This window comes from Rhinolophus sinicus, linkage group LG01, assembly GCF_036562045.2.
Source record: "Rhinolophus sinicus isolate RSC01 linkage group LG01, ASM3656204v1, whole genome shotgun sequence".
In the NCBI taxonomy this organism is placed as follows: domain Eukaryota; kingdom Metazoa; phylum Chordata; class Mammalia; order Chiroptera; family Rhinolophidae; genus Rhinolophus; species Rhinolophus sinicus.
In genome coordinates this window covers 95,057,274-95,083,034 of record NC_133751.1, presented here as the reverse complement: position 1 = coordinate 95,083,034, position 25,761 = coordinate 95,057,274, and the positions used below count along the sequence as shown (strand labels likewise).

The 25,761-nt window shown below is 34.9% G+C and overlaps 1 protein-coding gene across 18 annotated transcripts in view; it reads left to right on the top strand.

The window, feature by feature from the left end:
• ROBO2 (roundabout guidance receptor 2) overlaps window positions 1–25,761 on the top strand; it is a 1,656,458-nt gene that overhangs the window by 1,469,947 nt on the left and 160,750 nt on the right. For all 18 annotated transcript variants that reach the window (XM_074333484.1, XM_074333465.1, XM_074333474.1 and 15 more), the window contains 2 exons: window positions 14,631–14,788; window positions 17,616–17,736. In XM_074333484.1, coding sequence (XP_074189585.1) covers window positions 14,631–14,788; window positions 17,616–17,736 — 279 coding nt within the window. The remainder of the gene's footprint in view (window positions 1–14,630; window positions 14,789–17,615; window positions 17,737–25,761) is intronic.

Sequence of the window (25,761 nt, the reverse complement as noted above, 5' to 3'; positions counted from 1 at the left end):
CTCCTATCAGTCTGGACATGGCTTCTTCTTTATATCCTTAGTTATTAAACTTCTGTTCTGGTGGACTTCAGATGGTTCTCCAGGTTGATTATTGTATAATTTAGTTGTAATTTTAATGTGTTCACAGAAGGAAACATGCAAAGTGCTTATCTACTCCCTCATCTTGGGCCTGTCTGTCAATTATGTTTTAAGAATGGGAAGTTTCTGACAAAGTGCATGAAGGAGTAATGGCTAGTGGGAGGAAAATTAGGAGATTATCCTAGGACTCAAGATAAGAAATACATATTTAAATTACATATGTTTTAGGCAGTGCTTTAATAGTAATTATTTCATGTAGGATTTGGAGGAGAATACAAAAAAGTCAATTTAGGAATTTTTCACATCTTAACTCTCAGCAATATTACCAAGCACTTAACTATAGATAAGCTACTATGGGAGAGAAATGTGAAATAATTACATCTGCATTGAAGACATAGCTAATTTCCAATATACTTTCTACCTGACTCTTTTCAAGGTACTGACATAGTGTCTTCCTACAAGGCACCAACATAAAGTCTAGTGAAGATAATTAATTGTAATATTTGATTAAGCCATCTACTGTTATATGGAAATCCTATACTAGCTAAACATTATAAATACTGAAAGAGGTATAAAGACTACGTTAGTAGATTTCAGTATTATTTCAGAGAATTCTCTATCTCTAATAATCACCATCTCTAATATGGCCACTTTCTTAAATTATAAAAATCAAATCAAACAGGACTCTGCAGTCACAAAATTGTTTTTAGGAAATGTGTTTTAAATTATTGATTTGCTTAATTTTGGAGACCTATTGAAAATATACAGTGAACCTTTATATTATGCAAAAATATTCAGTTTTGAAAACAATTAAATGATAATAAAGCATTCTCTTTTCCTTACATTGTATTACTGTAATGAAGTTGTTACCTCTCCCTCTCAGTATGCATTTTAATGAGTTTTAACTAACATTTTAATGAGCTGACATTATCATAAACCTAAGGATTAGACAAAATTGAATTTACTGATATAGACAAAGAAAAGTTCTGCAAGAGTTAATTATATTGTTTAAGATGGAATATAATTCATTTAATGATACACTACCAACTATCATCCTATAAGAAAAATTATAATAGTAGATTAAATAACATCATTATACTTAACCTATACATACATATATACTTTTCTTCACTTATAAAATAAAAAAATAATGTTTTTGTATTCAAATCCTATGAAATGTCATAAATATATCAAAGAAAATAAACCAAAATTTGTGTCAAGTTAAATAATGTTGTTTATATTTCCTTTAAAGAAAACTTGATGAATTAAAACCTGCAAATGGAGATGTTTTTATTTTTAAAGAAGGAATCATTTATAATCATCTTTTCACATTTTTAAAGTGGGCTTATAGACTCACAAATTATAATGTGGAAGAGATGGAGCCTTTTTTAAAATCAATGATATTTTGGCTGTTATGGACGATGTGTTGACAGTAAATGTATGTGGTGATTTAACCCTTTCCCAACTAGAACACAGCACTCACTACTTGGTCTTTCTTCCATAACCTCTTTGCTCTTTATCCAGTCCTTTGTTGAGGCTCTGAAGAGGCCTAGTCCAGACCAAAAGGTTGTCATCTTACTCACCTTTGCATCTCTTGGACATAACTCATAGTAGGCCTTCAATTTATCTTAAATGAAGAGGCCTTCTCAACATTGAAGTTTTCTGAATTTTTATTCTATCTTAGAAAATAACTAATTAGCCAAGTTACGTATTTTGATCTCTAAGGTCAGGCTGATCACCATCCTGCAGGTATATTGTTGACATATATATTCCAAAGCACCATTCTTCTATAATCTTGTAGTTTGTGTGACCAAGTGACTCTTGTGAGGATACGGATTTCCATACCCTTTTCTCAATTCTATCTTGAAACCAGTTGGGACAGAACAGACAATCTGAAAGCACTTTTAGTCAATATTATTTTTATTCATATGTTGTTAAATATGCATATTAATAAGTAATTAATACATTTACAGGGTTTGAACATCAAAAAGTATAAAGTGGATAATGTGAAGGCTTCCTCTCCCATCCCTAACTTCCCAGTTTTGTTTTTCTCTGTGAAGGCATTTGTCATTATTAGTTTCTTATGTGTTCCTCCAGAGATTCTTTTATGTACATGCAAGCACATTCCAGCATGTTTCTTTTCTTTTTGTAATTAATTAAAGCATACAATGCATATTCCAAAATCAACTCTTGAAGCTGACTCCTCTAAAAAGCCTTCCTTGTTGAAAACAGTGTTTTCCTCTTTTGTACCTTAATGCATTTTCAATGTACCTCTCAATTCACGTGTTTTTTATAGTATGATCTTTTTCTTTTAGATTGTTTTTAAAGTTATATATTGTAACTTTCCTAAATCTTTTTAGCACCCTGAGGGCAAGATTTCTGCTTCAAATATCTATCCTAAGTGTGTCATATAGTACCTTGTACCATCAAAAAATGCAGTACATACCTGTTAATTTTTTTTAAAAAATGAATGATTAAAAAGCCTCTTCTGTTACTCTGCAAAGAAGTAGATGCAACTAGAACTGATTGAAATGTGAAAAATATTTAATTTATTTGGTAGCAATTAAACGAAGCAAAATTAAATGTCATGTTAAATGACCTTTTAAAAATCACCATCTAGTAACAATTGCATAATATTTGACTATCTGACCCTCAAGACAAAGTAAGAAATGCTTTACACATAGAATAAACTTCAAGGGCTCTTGAAGTTTATTAACTATTTGAGAGTCAGGAACTGAAAATTGAGAACGATTAAATTCATTTAAAATCAGATTCAGAAATAGAATTGTCAGATCCTTCTTGTTTACTAGCATTCTCAACAATAAGTTTCATTGATGAAAGGGCTCCCTTTATTTCACACTGTGCTTTATGAAGATCAATTTTATTCTTTGTAACAATCCAAAGTCATATGCTTTATTATTCCTGTTTTATAGATGAAGAAGCTAAGTCTCAAAACGGCTGAGAGACTTGTGTAAAACCATCCATTTATTAAAGTATCAGCCCTGAGACGCAAACTGGGGCCTCTGACCAAGCCCATTACTTTAACTACAATGTCACATTGTCTCCCAGCCAAATAGTGTAGTTCCATGAACGTTTATTAAATAGAAGTTCCAGGTCCCATGAAAGGAACTGGACAACTGATGGAGAGGAACTAGAGTGCATTTCAGAAACAGAAAAACATCTGTGTGAAGGTCCGTAGGTGGAAAACAGCTTCTTATATTGCAGGACCTGAGGAAGAGCTAGTGTGGGTTAAGTGTTACGGCTGAGGGGGCAACAATGAGGCAGTAGAGATTTTTGTAGGATAGACCACATAGAGTTAAAGAGGGGGGTAGGTGACTATTTCAACTGGATTTCCTGCAACTGTCCTGCATTAATTATGAAGAATACTTCCTTTTGCTTTCCAAAGTGTTAAATATGGAAGATAAAATATATGCTTATCCATTCCATAGGGAAGGTTGAAGGTTTTGGATTTCAGAAAGAATGAATAATTTCCCTCCCCCAGCTACTTGGAATATTACAAGGGAAATTAGAAGTCTTTTAGTCCAAACTACATATCCAGAACTCTTATCAACTGACAACATCCCCGGGGATATATCCAAGCCATCCCACATCAAAACTCACTGAAGCAAGTTCTTCCTTTTAAGTGACTATGAAAAAAATGTCAATGGCAGTGCTAGATGTGTGGCTTAGACATTATTAGATAAATATGTGTGACATCCAGTTATTTGAGATGTACTAACTTATTTTAAAAATTGGGAAAAAAAACACAAAAAGAAAATTGTCCCATTTGCCAACCTTAGATTTTCCTTTTGTTGCTCACATTTTAGACATTTTGCCTTATATTCAAAACAGTTATAATTTGTCTGTTCATCGATAGTGCCATGAAAAAAGTTTCTAATTTTACCCTTCGTAGACAGTTGTGGGGAAGAGTGGGGTGAAGTAGTTGATGAAAATGGCCAACATTAGGGATTATACTCATTTGTTAATTTTAATCTTGTATCACAAATAACCTCAATTAGGACAAAATAATGAAGGCTTGGTAGATTTTCTGATAAATCTCACTTCTCAAGTGTTGTTACCATCTCAGGTAGAGAAGCTAAAACAGATGCAACTAGGTAGTTATGTCTATATCTGAAGCTGGTGTTTCTCCGAGCAAAAAGGAAGTGGTCCTGTCTGTTCAATTTTTTGTCTCTGACTATTTTTGAAGTCAAAGTGTACTGAGTCTTTGTTCTAGGAATAACAGTGGAGCCCAGAGAATAAAAGCATAAATAGGCTAAGAAGGCAATTTGATTTATTCTCTTGTTCCTGAACATATACTCTGTGGATGGCCTAGGTTGACTTCAGGGTATATCAGAGGAAGAGAGAGATTATTTTTTAAAGCTTCATGCTTAAGATGACTTCTTTCTAGTTTCATACAAAATATGAAGGTTTGATTAAGGTGTATATGTATTTTTAAATATTTAGACACTCTTGGGAAAAACACACCTATGATGAATTTTCATGATTAGAACTCAGTATTTCTTGCACTTAAGAAAAGACATGTATAATTTATTCTCAGGTATCACTTTGTTTTCACAGAGTGTATGGCAAGGTGGGATGGGTGGGGTGGGGTGTGTTGACTTAGCATCAGGAGTAAATGAAATTGTGCTTCTCATAGGGAAACAAAAGTCGTCAAGCACTTTGTTTTTCAGTTTCGTTGTTGTCAATAGTGTGATATGAGTTTTCTGATATAATTTAAATGTGGTGTTTATCACATTTGCATTCAGAAAAAGTGCTTGGATGTTCTTCTTGTTTCCTCTTCTGCTTAGCTGTCAAAACATGGTGATGCTTCTGAAGATTTATGGTAGATGGGTAATGAGATTGCTGAATGTTAACTGTAGCATTCACAATTCATTTGGATGGCAAAAGAAAAGAAGGTGACTGGGTCTTTGGGATAGAGTAGAAAGATGATAGAGCTTTTTTAAATCAGCCAATTTAAAAATAAATATGCTGTATTCTGGATTAGGAAACATTTCAAGCTTCTTGTCATGTGGTAATCAAATATAACACTTCCTGAAGTATATAGGATGTCAAATAACATCCATTTCGGGAAAATTCATGACAGCTTAGAGTAATACCCATATTTTGTGGTGAGGACATACGCAAATCTTCATATTGGGTGGGAACGGCTGAAGAGTCCACAGGCTTGTGGGACATGATTTTTAAAAAAAATACTCCCATTGCATTAAAAATTCAAATAACTCTCGTGTAGTTGGCTTTTAGTCTATGCTCCTGTGTAAAAGAGGAAAAGAAACACTGTACTCTCAAAATGGTCATTTTTAAATTCATAGATTATGGTGGGCTTCAGGGTTAGCCTCTTAAAATGGATCTCTAGTGATTTGGGTTATGAAATGTGTTAAAATAGATGAGATGATGGAAATTGTGAAATCAGCAGAATTAAGTTGAAAGCCCAGGGATGCATTACAATATGTAGCCCCATTATTCAGAGATTTGTTGAGTTTCAGGTAGAGAAGAAAAAAAGATAAAGCAATAGTAGTTTCAAACTAACTGGCATTCTTAACAAGGAAGGTTGACCTTGACCTTCTTCTCCTTCCAACCATCATTTCATCAGCAGGGGTGAGATTACTTTGAGACCCTGCCAATAGGTGATAAATAACACACAAATTCCAGGACACCCTTGCACTGTAGGGTGCCCTAATGTGTAATAATCCTTAGACTATTGAGTTTATAACTCATGACATCTGGCAGTTACTTGGCATTGTAATTCATGTTGATCATGAACATCAGAATCCACCATGGGAGAGAAACACCAGAGCAATAACCCGTTGGTACTAGGAGAGGATGGAATGACAGGAAGATGCTGCTGAGACCGTGTACCTCTGTGAACCTTGCAGTGTTAGAATGCTGTAAAAGCTAATGCCTTCAGATGAGGACTAACAAGGTGCAAGGAGAGTGGTAATCTATTGGGATCCAGAATAAAGCAGTACATTAATATTTACTCTATAGCACTCTTTATTCTTTATTCAACTTGACAGCTGTAGCTATAAAGCAGTAATGAATTCTGAACTTTGAATTTAAAGATGTACTTAATGTATATTTTAAATTTAAATGTGTATCTAAATAAATATATTGGATTCAATATTTTTTACAAATATGTATAAGTGATATTTGATCCCCCTCATTTTTTTGTTTTCTTTTGTGTAATACTAAAGGCTAAATGAGGAGGGAGAGGATGGAGGAGAAAAATGGGAAGTAGTGGGCAAAACACAGGCCTTCTTCAAAGCATCTGTAACAAGCCTTGCTGGTACCTTGCAGCCTAACTGCATTGGCTGAAGACTTGACGCTCACGGGACATGAACCAGATTGAAAAGCTAGAAACAGACAGATGGGTATTTGTAATCATCCTGTAAGTGTAAATCCTATAAAGATGTTATGATTATTTATTTATTTGTTTGTTTATTTACCCAAACCCAGAGCTAGAGAAAATTGGAGGTAGATTACAAGCTTGAAATAATTGTCTTTTCCTCTTGGTAGCATCTTGAGAAACATGATTTAATGCTTTTTTTTTTTTTTAAATGCTAGTCTGTGTAGTTCTAAATTTTAAATTAGATATATTATTTATTTTAGTATCCAGAGTTGTAGGCATCTCTGTGATCAAGACTGGAATTAGCCCTAAACTGTCAGGTGCCTCAAGGGGATTGTTTGGGTAGCAGAGCAGAACGGTTTGGGTTGTGGAGAAAGTTTGGTTCTGCAGGAGAGGAAAGCATCACTTTGAACATGTTTAGGCGGGTACCTGTAGTGCTGGACCATCTCCTCCTCACATACCACCTTTGGGCACAGTCTCTAGGTTGCCCTCATTCCTTGGGTCTCCGTGATTCTGGGGACATCAATCCCACATGAACAATTTTGTGGACAATGGCACATTAAGAAAGGAAATAGAGGAACTGATTAAACATTAATTAGTCTCAATCCCTGACTTCCTCCTAAGCTAACGGCTAGGGTATGCAGATCCCTGTCCAATACCAGATTCTAGGCTTTGCCAAAAATAGGACTTCCAAGTGTTGATGGCATGCCAATTGCTGGCTCCTTAACTCAAACCAAAGGAAATGATTGCCAGAGACAGGCCTGGAGTCTGCCATGGTCAGATGTCACCAGTTTGCAGTGCCACATGTGATCCAAGAGTTTATGAATGATCTCAACACTTAGTCCCCAAGGAGAACATATGCATTACAGAGGTTACGGATACAAATTACAGAGAGCACGATGTTTCCATGTGATTTCTAAGAATCCTTCAGCAAGTTTTAAACATTAATGGAAAACATTAAGGAAGACTTGGCACTGTTAGCAGGACTTCAAATTATATTGTGGGTGAGGACAGAACAGAACTAAAAGAAAGGATTTGAGAATAAAGGCTTGGCTGAGGTTTGGAGCCTGCCATTCCTCTTGCATGAATTGTGTTTGTATGTTCCATTCCCTGCAGAATACCAGGCTTCACAAAATGCTATGACTTGAAAATGAACAAGTCACAGGGCATCCTTGTTTATTCAATATGCTCCAATTCAAACCACTGGTTTATCTGGATCATTTGCTGAGTGAATTTGCTTGCACAGGGAGTCTTAGTGGAGATGGGGGCTGAGAGCTTCTCATTTTGGAATCGTCAGCATGCTGCAGAGGTGCCAGAGTGTCAGCTTGCACAGCGGTAGCAGGATGTCTCCCCACTGAGTTATTTCTTTCCCATTCCCCTTCTGTGCAGAAGAAACCACTTATGACTTGTTCCCTAAATATCAGATTTTATTGTCTATTTAGCTAGTGGCTGGCCTGCCCGTTCTGACCATATTTTGTTTGATTGTACCAAATATAATAAAGTAGTTTGTTGTGAATGATAGTTCCTCTTTAGATTTATTTGATCTTTCAGTCATTGAAATTTCAGAAAAATATACAGTTATTATAGCGTGTCAGCGGGGAACTTTCAGTTGAAAGGGGAGATTCAATTTAAACTGGCCAAAATATGAAAGAGAAGTTATTTACATCACATAACTAGGAAGTCCAGAGTTAGCAGTCTTCAGGATTGATTTGTCCAGTTGTGTCACCAAGAACTCAAGAGATATTTTTTTTCTAATGGGCATAGACTCAGTTTCATCCTGAGGCTGGAGCTCCCCCTGGGGTCACAGCATGGCAGCCAACAACAGCCATTTAATGCAGCAGGGACAGACAGAGCACTTTCCTCAGAAGTGTAGTAGACGACCTGAGTTTCTGGATGGTTGCAATTACATCTGATCATTCCCCACGGCGATAGCTGGTGGTGGTAGTGTTAAGGAAATAATGTGTACCAGTTGTAGGAATGGCTATCTTTTTTTTTTTTCTAGTTCATTGTGATATTTACTCTGATATACTATAATTTGTGCTAACCATTTTACTAGTTGCACATAAATCTGTTGTTTCTTTGATGATTGATTTCTGAACTTCTTGAACCACCTGGCTTTTATTTTAGAGATATATGAGCTTATAGGCAGGCAAGTCAAGTACACTGTCTCTTAAATCTAACCAAATTGAATTTTTCTTCATAAATGACATTTTAAAATCAAATTAAAACACTGTGGTCTATTTTATATAATAAGATAAAACTGCAACATACTTCTTATAGAGGAGTTTATCAATTCAATCAACTTATCAAGAGCATTTGATAAATTCTTCTCAGGCCCTTCAAGATGGGAGCTCTTTGGAAGGTTACCAAGTCCAGTGTAAGTACAGAAGGGAAAATTTTTCAGATGAGTGAGTTCGAAGAGGACATCAAAAGAGTAGTATGTGTTTGGAGGACGTGATAGGAAAAAGTAAGGGAGCAAAAGGGTACCTGGCAGAGATTTTCAAGCAAAGAGACCATCATCTGCTTTACCATCATCTGTACTTTCATAATCCAATGTTCCTCTGTATGGCGAGGACAGGAGGGCTACAAAAATGTCCATGATGAGCCTGGAAATATAAGCAAGGACCTGGTTCTAAACAACATTCGAAATTGTTTTAAGAACCGAATGTTAATCATACAAGAGCCTTTTAAAAAGTTGTGAAAAATGAATTGACATGATCATATCGTGTTTCCCCGAAAATAAGACTGGATCTTATATTAATTTGGGCTCCAAAAGACGCATGAGGACTCATGTTGAGGGGATGTCATCCTGAAATGATATTCAGGGGATGCCATCATGTTAGGGCTTATTTTCCGGTTAGGTCTTATTTTGGGGGAAACACGGTATTTACATTTTTAGCAAGCTCATGATAGCTACAATGAAGAGTTTAAAAGAGAAATCAGAGGGAAAAGTACAAATAGGATATTCTTGCAGTAATTTAATGAAGAGATGAGGATATCCTGAACTAGGGCAGTGGGGACAAGACACATGGAAGCAGATGATATGACAAGTAAGTCTAGTGTAACTCCTGTGTGCTATAGAGTCTAGTGTCAGATACACAGGGTTCAAACTCTGTACTTACCTACCACAAAAGGTCATTGCAAATGACCTTTCATGTATCCACAAGGCCTGGTTTCTCACATAGTGTATCCTCATTAAATATGAGCTATTATTGTACGACAGTTACTTTTAAAATAGGGCAAACAAAAGTGGAAGTGTTTGTACCTGCTAGCTGATCCAAGAAAGCGAGTTGTTTTTTTTAATCTTATTGAAAATCAGCGTGTAATTTAATATGTTATCTACATGCATGACTAAGAGTTCTGAGTATCCTTATAAGTATCAAGAACTACTCATTTTGTATTTATAAATAAAAATGTGCACCACACAAGCATCCCTTGGGAATAGTGGTCAGTTTTCTCCTGGAAGTCTCCTGCCACACAGCTCTGACAGCTCACGTGCACAGAGAGAGTTCCCACTGTCTTTGAGTTGCTACAGGTTTCAACTGCTGCTAGTTGTGCTTTTAATTATATTTTCTGTTTAGATTACCTTTTTCATGATCAATTTAGTTTGTGGTGGATAGTTTTCCTTATCCAGTGGTGTGTGTGAGTACTTCCATCAATAATATTTTTAGGCTCTACATTTTGAATAACTACTTGAAAGCATGTGTACCTTGCAATTTAGAAATGTATCTTTCAGGAACCTGTTAATTATACAGTCTTATCTCTTTGCTAATTTATTTTAGTAAACTAAGATTTGGGTATGTCTGAATAATGATTTGCCTTGCCCTTATTTACTGAAGTGAGAAAAAAAAATCTTGAGAATGATTGATTTAAAACAGAAGGGAGAGGACTTGGTGAATGTACGAATGTGGGATTTTGAGTAAATAGGAGTCACAGATGCAAGCTCTAAAGGCACAACTAGATGTAAAGCTCATTTAGGGCACTATATTAGTTACCTGTTGCTGTGTAACAAATTACCACAAAACGTAGTGGCTTAAAACACCACACGTTCATTCTCTCACTCTCTGTGGATATGATTTAGCTTAGTCCTCGGCGGTAGGATCTCTTAAAGCTGCAATGAAGGCGTTTGTTGGCCAGCGCTGTGGTCTCGTGTGAAGGTTCAGCTGGGGACTTTTCTGCTCCCAGGCTTACGTAGTTACTGTCAAGAATTGGGTTCTCAAGGGTTGTTGAACTTAGGGCCTCAGTTCCTTGCTTGCTGTTGCCAAATGGGCTTCTCTGTTGAACAACATGACATCTTGCATAATCAGAGGAAGCACATGAGTAGAGAGAGACGGATAGAGAGAAACAGAGAGACAAAACAACACACAGAAAAAATGAAAGTTACAGTGTTTTATAACCTAATTGTGAACGTGACATTTCATCACTCTGCGATATTCTGTTCATTAAATGCAACTCACTAGGTCCAGCCGATAGTCAAGGAAAGGAAGGTACCCAAGGGAATAAATTCCAAGAGGGAATGATCATTGAATGGCATAGAGAAAATGCCTACCATAGGCACCACTGTGTCATTCTGGGGTTATATTCCTTAATGGTTTTATAGAACAGTACCGAGCACATTGTAGTGTTCAATATGTTACTGTAGTATCGAATTGATTTGTTACAAATTTATACGTATGTCATAAATGTGAACTACATTTTGTCAAACACACTAGTCATTCAGAATTTTCTGTTCTTCCAGAGTAACCTAAGTCACAGTGCATGTCCATGTGAAAAGAATGCAAATCTAATCCATGTTATGACTAGCTGGGGGAACTCTCATTTGTGCTTTTTAACTCTATACAAAAATAAATTCTTGGGTCCTGGCTAATTAGATTTCTTCCCCCGTGGAGATCTGAACCCCTGTGCTATAAACGTAGATTTGTGAGCAAGTACTATCTTATTTTTTTCCTTTAAAATATAACTTATTGATACCTCCCAGATCTTATCATTTTAACCAGATTCTTTTTAGTTCATCAGGTTTACCCTTCACCCTAGTTAAAGACCTGTTTGGACCTTTAGGTAATGCCCATATTACCATATGCTCTTCCTTTGGCTTACTTGTCAAGCCGCATTAAAATGTAGCATTTAGTTCTTTCTAGAATAAGGGCTTAAGGAGAAAAATATATAGACTCAGTTTGTAGTTCCTCTGCTTCTCTACGTTTACAAGACCATTTTTAGTTCCTTTCATCTAATATATGTGAGTCCTTTACTTACAGAGAACACCTTCTGTTCTTTATAACCTGCAGTGAAGCGCGGGACAAAATCGAGTGATTTTGAAATGAATAATTTTGAAATGAATAATTAGCACAAAAATTAGAAACAGTACATATTATTTCATTTTACTTTGCTTACGTTTATGAATGGATATACAAATCTCAGAAACATTTAAGCAAATGTCAGAACATAAGTGTCCTTAACAATCTGAGAAGATTAAAAATGACTACTTTTTCCTCAATGTTCTCTGCTTGCTGTGCTAGAACCTGCTGAAAGGATGTTTTTCTTTTGAATATTTTATTTGAGAGAGAGAGAAGAAGCATATTTTATTACCCCAAAGACTTAAGAGTAAAATAAATGATATTGCTAAGCAAAAAATGAATTAGGTGAATAGTATGCAAACCTTGAAGAGCATTTTACAAGTTGAAGAGGGTACAGTACCAATTATCCTATTATCTCACCCTACTCTCCGGGTGAATAGTCTGAAAGCCTAAAATTATAGTTGATGTTAGATTTCTTGGCTTCATTTGCAAAATGGAGTCATTTTGTTTTTGTGTGAATACCATAAACTCGTGTTATATTGTTTAAGAGTAGCAGTCCTTAGTTTATTCTGATAAATATATATAGATATATAGATATATAGATATAAATCTATATATCTATATATCTATATATATTTATCCCTGTGTCAAAGGACTTTGTTTTTTAATTTGTCTTGTTGCAAATTGCTGTAGCACTTTGTTTCTCAACGATCTGCAATGATCCTATGTACCATTTGAGCAGAGGCTTTTTGGCATGTCATTTGTTAGGAGGCCAGTTCTGGAGAAGGTCTTCAGCTGGCCAGATGTATATCATTTTGGAACTGATTGAGGGCCTGCCAAAACACCATTTGTTGCCAAGACCGGATATTGTAGGGGTGCTCACCACCCTGTTACCATATTTTTGCACATCTTAACATTGCATAAAAAGGCAGCTGTTCTGTATTTAGAATATAAATGAGTCACCAGCTTGCTCTCCCAGGAGGATTTACCTGCGAATCACAGTGTTAACCCCTTCTCATTCCCCTTCCTGACTGTCACATTTAAATGCATACTTCTCTCAGCTCATTCAGAAGCAAATCCTTACGCATATAAATCACACCTTTCCTGCCAGCTAGACAAGAGAACCAAAATATGTGCAGTTCACCGTACTAAAATGGAACAAATATTCTCAACAGCGAAAAAGCAGTAAATTAATCAATTTATAAACTGAGAGTGAGCAATTTGTACTGAATTCTTTCTTACTGCTCCTTCAGTAGGAAACAAGTTTCTCTAATCTCCTAAAGGGCCATGACTTCATTAAGATGGAAAACCCTGTTAAAAGAGGTTTTGCAAAAGACAAGAAAAGAAAGGCCCTAAAAGTCACTCATTTGTCTCTCTGGAGCTATTTTCAGGGCAGAGGATTTTTATTTATTTGGAGAATGACAATTAACCTAGAGACTTTGCCCAACAAAGAAGCAGAGTGTTGAAATGGGTCTCATTACAGGATACCAAAGGCAGTTGGTTTGACCTAACCCACATTTGCAGTAGTTGATTTACATAACAGGCTAGCATAAGCTGCCTGATTTTGATTTCAAATAGCTTGATCAGTGTGTGTGTGTGTGTGTGTGTGTGTGTGTGTATACAGATAGATATATATAGATATAATAGATACAGATTAGATATAGATATAGATACGGATATAGATATAGATGATATAGATATATAGATATACGCACATACAAGTATATTTGTACATTTATCTATGTATGAATATAGATACAGATGAGATAGAGATACAGATATAGATGATATAGATATAGGTACATACACGTACAAATATATTTGTATGTGTGTATATTTGTTTGCTTTGCCCATAGGTATATTTAGGAAACAAACTTTTGTATATAAGGATAGAAAAAAATCAAGAAAGTTAGGAAAAGCAGAAACAGTTAATGTATATGGTGTAGTATTAGCTGGTCACAACTACTTTTTTCAGTGTTTGCCTTAAAATAGACATAGCCCTTACTTGGTAAATAAACCCAGCACTCTGCCACCGGATCAGGCCAAGTTATTTCTCCAGGCTTTCCATCTTGTCAGCGGAAGAAAAGTACACACAGATAGACACAGATAGATAGGTGACATTTGGAGAGCCAGGCATGCCAGATTTTCGGAGGTTACAACGGAGGTCCAACCTGCTGTTCTCCTAATGAAAGGAGGGAAAAGTCAGGCTGGCAAACTGCTATAAGGGATATATCCCTGCTCCGAATGTCACGCTGCCCAGATGTCGCTCGGCAGGTGGAGAGGCAGAGAGAATGAAAACGGAGCCCTGTGTGTGTGGGTGCTAGTGCGTTACAAGGGTGAACAATGAGTCTATCTTCTGAAGTGTAAAGAAAATCGTGTGGATCTTGTCCATATTCATGTCATGAGAAAAGGCGTCCTCAAAGAGTTCTCACCCACTTCCCCTCCCAGACTGACACGCATTCATGCTCACAGACCATGTGCACATGACTTGTTTCCGGGTTTTAAGTATAATTGGACAATTTATTTTAATGTATTTGTATGCATATATGTATGCTTTTTAAAATAGAGAATGTAATCATACTACCTACAGTTGTGTACCTTGAATTTTTGTTCAATCTCAAAATTATATCATGAATATTTCTCATCTTATTCCCCTTAGTCTTTTCTCATTTTCTACATTAGATTTTATAGCAAAGGTGCATGATCATATCGTCGGCCATTTCCCTGAACATTTCAGGTGGCTCTAGAATATTTTAAATTGGGCATGGCGATGTTCTCAGTAAATGTCCTGGCAATTGTTATTAAAACAAAGTTAAGACTTGAGTTACCTTTTGCAAGAGAAAACCAAAGTGACTGCCATTGAGCTTTCTTTTCCTACAATTATTTTTCCTCAGTGTTACGAGATGACTTCCGGCAAAATCCCACAGATGTTGTAGTGGCAGCTGGAGAGCCTGCCATCCTGGAGTGCCAACCTCCTCGTGGACACCCAGAACCCACCATCTACTGGAAAAAAGACAAAGTTCGAATTGATGACAAGGAAGAAAGAATAAGTGTGAGTTAAATTAAAATGAATGCCTAAAGAAATTAATATGAAGTCTTAAAACAGATATATTTTATTAATTGTTAATAAAATTGTAGAACTGCATTGAATGGTAACTACCATTTATACTGTACTGAAAGGACTGAGAAAGGGTCAAACAATAACTTAGGAATGAAGTTTCAAAGAGACAAAACTTCTATAAATCAAGTGTACATAGTAGTTTAAGAATTACACCAATCTGAATATGTAAATGTATTTTTTCAGGTCAGTATTGAGGTCTTGGCTTTTTTTACAATCTTCAAATGCATCTATTGCTCATGTAGTATGTGAGTGTTAAAATGTAAATGATGGCCATAAACCATATTAACTAGAACACTTCTTTTTGCACTATTTTCAAAATTATAACAGGAAATAATTTAAGGTGATAAATATTTCAAGCACTTTTCCAGTTTTTCCAATTTAATAATATATTACTAAAATTTTATACATGAATTCATTTAAAAGTTTAAGACATATGAAGTAAAATCAAAGTAAAAATGGCTGGTTATGCAGTTTAACTCATAGAAAAATGGTGTGTTTTCAAGGGAAATTGATGATTAGGTTCATCAGTTTATTAATATTCAAAATAAAACACCCAGAAAAATCATAAAGAGGTAGAAAGGGAATAGCATACAATTATTTTATTTTTATAAAGGATCCACTCAACATTTGTATGTGACATTTGTGAAAACTAGTCCACTGAAATAGTAGATAATGTCTCAACTTTCTGACATTAGTCTTAGTGTGTTTTTTAGGTTCAGTACAATAATTGAGAATTAATATATTTTATTTAAAATAATTTATCATTTAATGGAAAATGTGTCATTTCTATCAAAAATTCATATAGCAAAGTGCCTATTATCTTTAAAATTATCTAATAAATGAGGATTTTTTTTTCTTATGTGGACATTTGTGATCACATCATATCACAGAACCAGATAGGCATGTAAAAGATCACAACATATATTGATGTGATTCTGGCTTGAACTGTTGACACTCTGAGTATCTGCATCACCCTGTAGACTTTGGTTCCCGATTATCTGTGCTTGGATGCCAAGCATGAATATATGCTCCTGGTGATGGTGTAAAATCAGTGTACAAGGGTTTTTAGTTCATATTTGTATTATTTAGCTTTTGCTTTGTAACAAAACACCTCAAAATACAGTGACTTACAATAACCATTTTACTTAAACTAAAGTTTTTGTGGGTAAGCTGGTAGTTCTTCACTCTGGGCCAATTTGGCTGGTCTTTCCTATGCTTTCTCATGCTTCTGTGGCTTGTTGAGAGATGTGCAGACAGCTGGATGATCTAGGATAGATAACTTTACTAACATATCTGGCAAGTGACTGACTCTCAGCTGGGCATCCTCATTCTTCTTCTCATGGCCTCTAATTTTCCAGCAGCCTAACTCAGGCTGGCTCCCCTGGGGGTCCTGGGTTCTCAGCTGCAGCAAGAGAAGGCAAGTGCCAATGTGCAAGCACCTTCCTTCTGGTAGAATATTGCTTTTGTTCCATTGGTCACATCAAGTCATGTTGCCAAACTCAGCTTCAAGGGGAGAAGAAATGACCTCCATGGTCATTTTTGTAACTTAGAGTTCATTATGGTCTACTACATGTATTTGAGAACCAGTTGTCAGTTTTTTCTTCCCAGGTAAAATAATAATAATAAAAGTTGAAAATCCCTTTCTGTGACATGGCAAGTTGTAGGACCTGAATTATCTCCAGTGAGAATATACCTCCATCAGTCTTGTTTGCCTATGCATTTAAAAATTAACAAAGGAAAACCGCATGTTTCTATATGTCTTTAAGAACACTCAATCATTGTGAAGTGATACTTGGATTAGGTAAATACAAAAAAAAAAAAATTAGAAAAGAAGCTATGTGTTGATGATACACTTCCAGAAAACCTAATTCTGTCTCTCTTTTTTCAATAGATAATATTTTAATCAGAATGATATCTAAAATCCTAAAAATCCTAAATTCTTTTTTTTTTAATTCAAGTTTATTGGGGTGACAATTGTTAGTACTATTTCTCTTTTAATGTACTCTTTAACAGACAGGCATTTTAACATTATTCCCTTTGTTTATTCAGTCAATACATGTTTCTTATTTAAGACATTTAGGGAGCAGATAGTAGAAGCCAGAGATTTGTACCAACTCATACTCATGATTCAATAAATTTATTTTTTTTAATCCAACCTGTTGTCTTCAAAAGTTATCTCATAAATGCAATTAAGATGAAACAAAGATAATTAATACAAACAATTGAAATGTAAGCTCCACGAATGCAGAAATTTTTATTAGTCGATTTACTACTTAATCTCAAGTGCCTAGAAAACTGCCCAGCTCATAGAGGTACTCAATAAATATTCATGGAATCCCTCTGAGTCAGTTGTACTTTGTTATGTTATCTAGAGCAGGTATCTAGTGCTCCTTTCTGATGACAAATGTCAATAGCAATTTATCCAACCATAACTCGGAGTGAAGACCAACCACTGAGATTTGATGGGGACAGCCACAAGACCCAAAATAAAACCAGGCGGGAGATGAAGACTACTTTAAAGAAGCATTCTCTAGAAAGTGAAGAAGAGGCTTATATTGGAGGAGAATTTAAGAGGAAAAAAGAAACGTGCAGATGCCAAAATAGTGGGAGAGTTTTGTGTCTTAGACACACAAGTATTTGCTTTAGGAAAAATAAAATATTGTGCTTAAATATTCAAAATTATTTATTATTAACCTTTCTTTTCCATTTTCTCCTCTTCCTTCTTTATCCCCCTTTTTTTTTTTTTTAATTTTCACAGATCCGCAGTGGAAAACTGATGATTTCCAACACCAGAAAAAGTGATGCAGGAATGTATACCTGTGTTGGTACCAATATGGTGGGGGAAAGAGACAGTGATCCAGCAGAGCTGACTGTCTTTGGTAAAACTCTCTTTTAATTTATAAATTGAGATTTATACCTACTTTTCCTTTGCTTTTACATATTTTTTTGGTTGTTGTTGTTTTTGTTGTTGTTAACAAACAAAAAGGACATAAAGGGACAGTTACTTATGATTTGTGATGAGCAGTGACAGACTGGAATTGTCTTGCTTTCTGGTTCTGTCTTGAAGATAAATTTTTGATGTGAAGAAAAATAAAACTTTTGAAATGTTAATTCACTGATGTAATTCCTGTATTTATAGGATTTTTCCTGTCATCAGAATGTAAACAATTGTTTTCTTTTTCTCAAAATCTATTTGAGATATTGTATTTGTCTGAAGTTTATCGCTCATTCCACTGTGATGCACTTATAAAGTATCTATTATGCGTAAGACACAGGGTAAGGCTTTTTTTTTTTTAATTAGAGAATGCAGTGCAAACACCTTTCACTTGTTTTCTACTTAAAAAATTTCAAATTGACATATTTACAGTGCGTTATTAGCATTATTAGCTAGCTATGTACGTATAGCACACATACGATCAAAATTAGCTATGTACGTATATGCACACATAAGATCAAAATTAGGAAAAACGCATTTTTGTTTTTTTGCTGTGATATTTATATTCTTCAATTTTAAGATCCAAGACACTCTTTAATTGAATTACTTCAATTGATAGTTTAAAACCTTATAAATCAGTGTCACAGAAATAGTGGCGAAAGCATTAGGAAGGAGAACATTGGGGATAATAAAGATGGCGGAGTAAACAAAAGTGAGGAAAATACTATAGAGCATATGTGGAAAATTGAAAGAGAAATAAAATGACAGAAAACTGGGGAAAACAAGGATTTTAAAGATACTAGAAAATGAAACATTCCTTTAAAAGGCATTGAAGCCCCATCCAGTTTTCTGTGTGGAGTTGTATATTATATATATGCACATGTACACATGTACACTCACAAGCTTGCACACATGTATATACATACACATGCATATGTATGCATATATACACACACACACATAAGTATATGTATGTGAATATCTATCTATATCTTAATAAGATATTTCACTATTGCAGATAGTATTTGGTTTACTTTTTAATATACGAGAGAGATAACTGTGCTTTCTAAATCACTTTCTGCTCCAGTAAAATAAACTTCTGAGTCTATGCATGATAGGATAAAATCTGATTTCTGGTCATTATTCCAGAACACACCCGAGGGTCGCATCAGAATCCTGCATACGTCCCTAAAGAAACTTCTTTTGTAGTTTTGGAAGTGTCATTGCATGGTGGAATGCGAGTGCCATGATGCAGAAAGAGAGCCATATTGTGATCCCCATTACATTTAAAGCATTGGGGTGTGCCTTCTGAAGATGTACCATAATGCAGGCCTCTCATTTCAATCACTCTGAGTACCAAGTAATCTCTGGTAATGTTCTTTGTGGATACTAAGCAGCTCGAAGTCCTAAATGACAAAACCAGGAGAACTCCCATAATTCATTAAAGGATTTGAAGAGTAACAATAAAAGTGTTCAAAGTATGCATGCACATTTCTGTCCTGCAGAAATCTCTCAGACAAGCAACAGTTTGCTGTTAAATTTCATGCAGTCATCCATAAGAGTCCTAAAATGTGCTTCACCCTGAAGTGAATAAAATACAGTTTCGCCTGGTAAGATAGGAAATTACTGGTCACTGAACATTAGCACTGAAAACCCACAAGAACAGCTATTCTATTTAAAGAAACTCTCATCACTGTTTTTCTGTAACTCTACAAGCTTTTCAACAGAAAAATGTTGCATTACAGCAGTGTATACTGCCTTCAGAAAGAAATTGGAAGTCTTTAATCTCATTACCCAAGCAATTAGACTTACCGAAATGTGACTGTGATATGAAATATTTACCCTACTTTCCCTATAGACATTACAAGAACTACAGGAGGTTCTTAAACATGTTAAGAGTTACAGGGGAACTTCTAAATTATTTTGAAAATAGCTATAAACCAAAGAGATTGGATTTGTCTAGAGGCCGTTCCTCTGGAAGAATTGATTTAGGAAGCTGAGAAATGTTTATCTACTGGTATAAACTAGTCAGAACAGACCTAAAGGATTTTAAGTACAATATTAAGTTGAAGCGAAAAGTAAGATTCCAATATTGGTAAGAAAACAACATCCAAAACCACAAATAAAAGATAAAACAGTAGTGATAGTCCAAATCAAGGTTGTGACAAGTATTGCATGAGAGAGACCCCCTTTTGTCCTTTAATTCCCCAATTCTCAGAGAAAATGAAATAATCAGTGTGGTATACATAATAAGGCCTTCTTTGTTTTATTTTGGTGCTCTTGCATTCAGTATATGTTTTCTAATAAATCTCTTTATATTTTGTCATTGTTAAATATTATCACCTCTGACTTAAGTTGTATAAAACTGATTACATTTTATCCCTCTTCTCTCTGAAATTTATTTTCATGTAGCAGCAATTCTGCTTAAAAAAAAAATCTGGCTACAGAAAGTTTTTAAATATCCTTCACAACCCAATCAATACTTTAAGATATGCTATACAGAAAAAGTATTAAAAATATTTAATTGTTCAAAAATGTAATTCACTTACAAATAGCAAGAAACATGATGAAAGGGATAAAGGGTCTTTCTCAATACAGTAGTCATCTGCAAACATTTTGACTCTTTAGTAAGTGGTTTTAGAGATTTTTTAGTTTGAAAATTGCAACTTATATTTTAAAAATTTGCCCTTTCGTCAAAGACGTGACCCACGTAACTTAATGTTCAAAATGTTATTATGCCATACTCCATGAATCATTTATTTTGTCTGGTCTTTGATATTTGCTGGCCATAAAATAACATCCTGGTACTTTGAGTGGGAGGTACCAAATACAAAAATTATAAGCAAGCATCATAGTGTAATGGATATAAAAATCTATGGGAGAGTCTAGATGCCTGCATAAAGAATACACTAGCACTTTACATTAGTTCATTAAGTTCTTGAGATCCTGAAGACAGAGAAACTAGAATTAAGTTACATAATTTAGTTTTTAAGTTTAGATTTGGGATATCTGTTATCCAAAATTTAACTAGCATTAAAAAATAACCAAAAATAACATGGATATTTTCCAAATAATTTAAAATGTTTATGAAAGTAATACATGGAAAATATTTTATGTCACATATCTGCATTAGAAATATTACAAAATTTATAATGAAATACAGAAATCTCTTGCCCCCACATTGCTTCCCACTACACACACACACAGACACACACACACAGAAACACACAGGCACACACACATGCACACACACACACACTTCATCTTTCAAATTCCTGCAAGCCTGTTTTATCTTTTTCTTGTGGAATTTATGCCCATATTTCTCAATATTTGCTTATTCTGCAGTTCTATATGTTATTTTGATGCCTATTTTGCACGATGATGATTTGGCCCACTTATATCCTCTTCTCTTCTCTATATTCTCACCTCCACTTTCCCTTCTTTTTGTCCTTCCAGTATATTGATTTCAGACACTTTGGTTATATTAATATTCATAATTTGAGCTATTATAACCATGTAAATATTGCCGGTGAGCTAGGTGTTATGCTATTATGACGGCATTTCTTTTCTGGTACTACATGCGTTTTTCTCAAATTAATACTAAACCCATTTTTTTCTCTTACTTGTATTTGTAGACACCTGACATGCATTCTTCTTGACCTCTCTAACAGAAAGTTTAAAATCCTCAAAGTTCTATTTAGCTATTAGGTCCACCCTCGCTCCGGCCTTCCTGGTGGCCTCAGAACACCTGCTCAGTCTGACTGGGTTAGATCTGTTTAGGTCTGTCTACTCCAGAAACTTCATCCTGATGTTACCTTCCCTTTGCTCTGATGCTGGGTCCCTATTTCCTGTATCCTGCATGTTTTCTTGGTTCACTCCTATGTTCAGAACAGTGTTTCTCTCCTGCTTTATGCTTGACTGGAGCCTAGAGCTCATTACAATCCAAAAGGCCTCTATTCTGTCTAAAACTTAATTGATACTTTGGCTCCTCATAGAATTCTAGTTTAAAAATATATACTTTCGCCCAGAATTTTAAAGTGGTCACTCCAAGATCATTTAGCTTCCACAGTTGCTATTGAGAAGACTGTTGTGTTTCTATTCGCTATGTGCTCAGTTTTCCTTTTTTTCGCTTTTTAAAATTTTAGTACTGTCTCTTTTTCCCAGTATTCTGAAATGTTTCAATAATATGCCTTGATTTGGCACTTTTTTTTTTTTACTCGCTAGATCCTAGGTGAGCAATTTCAATCTAAAAATTTTTGATCCAAATAATTCAATGAAATATCCTTTCTGATTTTTCTATTCTGTTTCTCTGTCAAACATGTGTTCATTAATTATGTTAAACCTAAGACTTCCTTTTCTCTAATTCTTCCTTGTTTATTTCATCCCGTTTTTATTTCATGGCTGTTTTACTTTCTCTTGTGTCCGAGGATTTTAATAACCCTGTTTACTTTTTAATAAAATTCACTTGCGATGCTCTCCTGCTTTTACATCTTCTGAGTTTCTCCCCACCCCCCTCATCGCCCACCCGCTTTCCTTGCATTGTTTTAATGGAGCCTTTCTTCAAACGTCAAGTAATCTACTGTTTATTTATACTATTTAATTGATGTTCACTACAAAGACTATTGGAAACTGTGTCAACTGATGGTTTTCTTGGTAGGATAATCAGATTGGAAACTAGCCATTTTATTGAGGATGAGGACAGAGGTTGGGGCTGGTGATGCTGATTTTCAGTTATTGCATGAGAGATAATAGTTTATGGCTTGAGTATAGCTGAGAAATCCAGACAAAAACCTATGAGGGAAGAAATCTCAGAAACAAACCTTAGGAAACAGTATGTAACTTTTATTGATAACATATTGCCTTCATTTAAGGTTCAAAACATGAGGTGTTATTAAAATCAAGGTGATGGTTGGGAACAACACAGTTTTAAAAAATAGTATTTATTAGCAAACTTTAAAGCCATAAAATATTTTCTATCCATTCACTTATTTAACAAATATATTTTGAAGACCTACTATGTGCCGAGCCTTATTTAAATGATGAACAGATAGGTGCCCTGCTTTCAGTGGGACTCTATATCATGTGATCAGCAATAACATGAAACTTAGCCTCTAAAACATGGTGAGAGAGGCATTTTTTCCCTCTGAGAACTTTTTTACCTGTGTTTGTCTTTACAGGGTGACTTCTCTCAAAGAAAATTCTTAGTAAGAAAATAAATTAATGCAGCAGGACTTAGTTAATCACATTTAGACAGACCAATCATTATCATCCAGTCTGTTTTAGAAGGGCCCAATATTTCACAGTCAATGGCTATCATAACCAATGTCCCTTCATATATGCCTGGTTAATAATAGCTGACATAGTAGGGCGAGCCATGTGACGTCTCAATTTAATGGACACTGTAGAGTAGCACATCCTCTGGGTTAGCTGAAGTTAAGATAAGGTTTACAAGCAGTGGTTAACTCTAATGTCCTTTTATTGCATAGCTTTGGTCTTATTGAATTTAAAGGACTCTACCTATGTGATTACTGCCATAACACTACTTTTATAATGACAAGCAAAGTTTATTTTTAAATCGTTAATGTTGTTCTCATATAGCTGTCATGGCACAGCCATGGACGTTTTTATGGCTATATTCAAAGTTAAAAGGAGAATTTTGTTCACTGGGCACTTAATTACCTTCATTGCCGCATATAAATAAGAAACTTAAGGGGTATTATTTAACCATATGTTAGACTGATGGTATTTCATGTTAAATTGAATATTTTGCTTTCCGAATATTATTGACACAACTATAATGAAACTTGGCATTTGATTTTATAACAGCCACATACAAAGTTTTCCGGAATACCAATTTGGAAATCAGTATTGACCTGACCACTTTAGAGCTGTGCTGGAAAGAAGTGCTTTACAGAGTGCCACACTGCCAAACAGCACTCCTGTCTCAAGAGAGATGAACCTTGTAAGCAAGTTATGCAGGTGATTCAAATCCAGTTCATCTCACATGAAAAAATGTTAATTGCATTGGCAAAGACATTGCCTCTGATTACTCCACGGCTATATAATTAGGGACCAGGCCATGCAGAGGGACTCTAATCTAATTGATAAGCTGTTAGCCAACAGCCCTTGAGGTTTCTCACCCTGTTTTTCAATATGTGATCAGACATAAGGTGATAACATGGAAAAATCAGTGACCTTATTTTGATATGCCTTAAAATTGTTTGCTCATTATTCGATAGTTCAAGATATTTCATATTTTTGTTAATTTTAATTGAGAGCTTCCTGGCATACAAACTCCATGGGATAATAAAGGGTATTGAATGTGATTACTTATAAATTCACTGGATGATTCTCTTCTCAACTTAACTTTCTAATCCTTCTAACTACATTTCTTTGTAGTTAGATAAGGTAATTTTGGCACAGAGCAATAAACCCCAAGACATTCCCATGTAATTTTTATAATTTACATTATAAAGTGCCTGAAAGGGGTGTGGCTTTGTATTTGGCTTATGTTAATAGTAGAACCCACAAAGGCAAAGCATTTAAAATACATTTATGCCTATACAACTTTAATCTTTAATATTCATGTTTCTGATTCTCAGATTTTCTGGAAAGAAACTGGAAAACAGTTTTTACCAAAAAAAAAACAAAAACAAAACATCATTTCTATTTAAGTAAATCATAGGCAAACCTACAGTTTATTAGCACATAGTTTTTGTAGGCACTTAAAATTCAAAATAGAAGGTAAGATTAGTATAATTAACAGAAAACGATTGGAACAATGAATAACAAAATTTAGAGATAATTGCTGTAATGTCCTATGGAAATGCTCAGAATAATACTTTAAAAGTTGTTACCAAACTCTAATATATTGTTAAATTTCAATGTTATATTGTTAGAAAGCACATTCTAAGATACTCAGGTATAATACCCGTCTTCATGTGCCATGTTTATGCAGATGACTTTCATCTGGGTTATTCCTTGTATTGTCCATTTTTTTTTGTTTGTTTGTTTATCAATTGAATTACATTTTCCACCGTGAGCCAACATTTGGCTTCCAAAAATTCTATACTCCATACTCTCCTGTGGTTATCCAGTTGCTAGGCAACTAGACTCTGCTTGAGGGCAGAAGGGAGTAAAGAAGGTTCATTGCGAAGTTTTCCATTCCTGCTGAGTTCATCAGAACAGCATCAGGGGATCCTATATCTTTCTTCTTCTTGAAATTATAAATCAGGTGCTTCCATGTGTCTCCATAGAAAACAGTGGGGCTTAGAACACGTATGATAACTAAAAGTCCCTCAAGGATCCTGATGGTGTCCCCTAGATGAAGAAATAATTTTAGTTTTGTGACAAGTCTAAGGTGAAGTTTGCTCATATGAATTATACTTATATATTGGAATTTTATGACTGGTAGAACTTTAAATGAAGCATATAAAAACTGTTCCTGAAAATACTCATCTGTGTTTTAACTAATCTCACATACTGTCATGTAATTTATAGTCAACATCATACCATGAAAATTTTCCGTATTAGATAGACAGATAGATTGATAGCTTTTAACTGACTTACTCATGTTTCAATGTATGAACTTGCCACAGTTTATCCTAAAATCTCCCATTTTCCAAAACAGCCAGCATTGCTATAGTGATCGTATGTAGTCTTTATGTTTTGTTGCATATCAAAGTTATTGTTCCGTATTGTTTGTATTGCTGTGTCTACAAGCAATGTTGGTTCTTCTCTGATACTCACACTTTCTTTCTTTTTCTTATTGATTACTAATGTCAGCATGTCTACTTTGTTCCTGATTTTAATAGGCATGACTTTAGTATGCTACTTTTAAAAATAATTTGTACATTTAATTTATGATAAAATATCTTCATCATGCTTAAGAAGTTTATTTTGATTCCTTCTTAATTTAGATTTGTGTAATCCAAGAGATTTTCTCTATCTATAAAAATGATCAAACTTA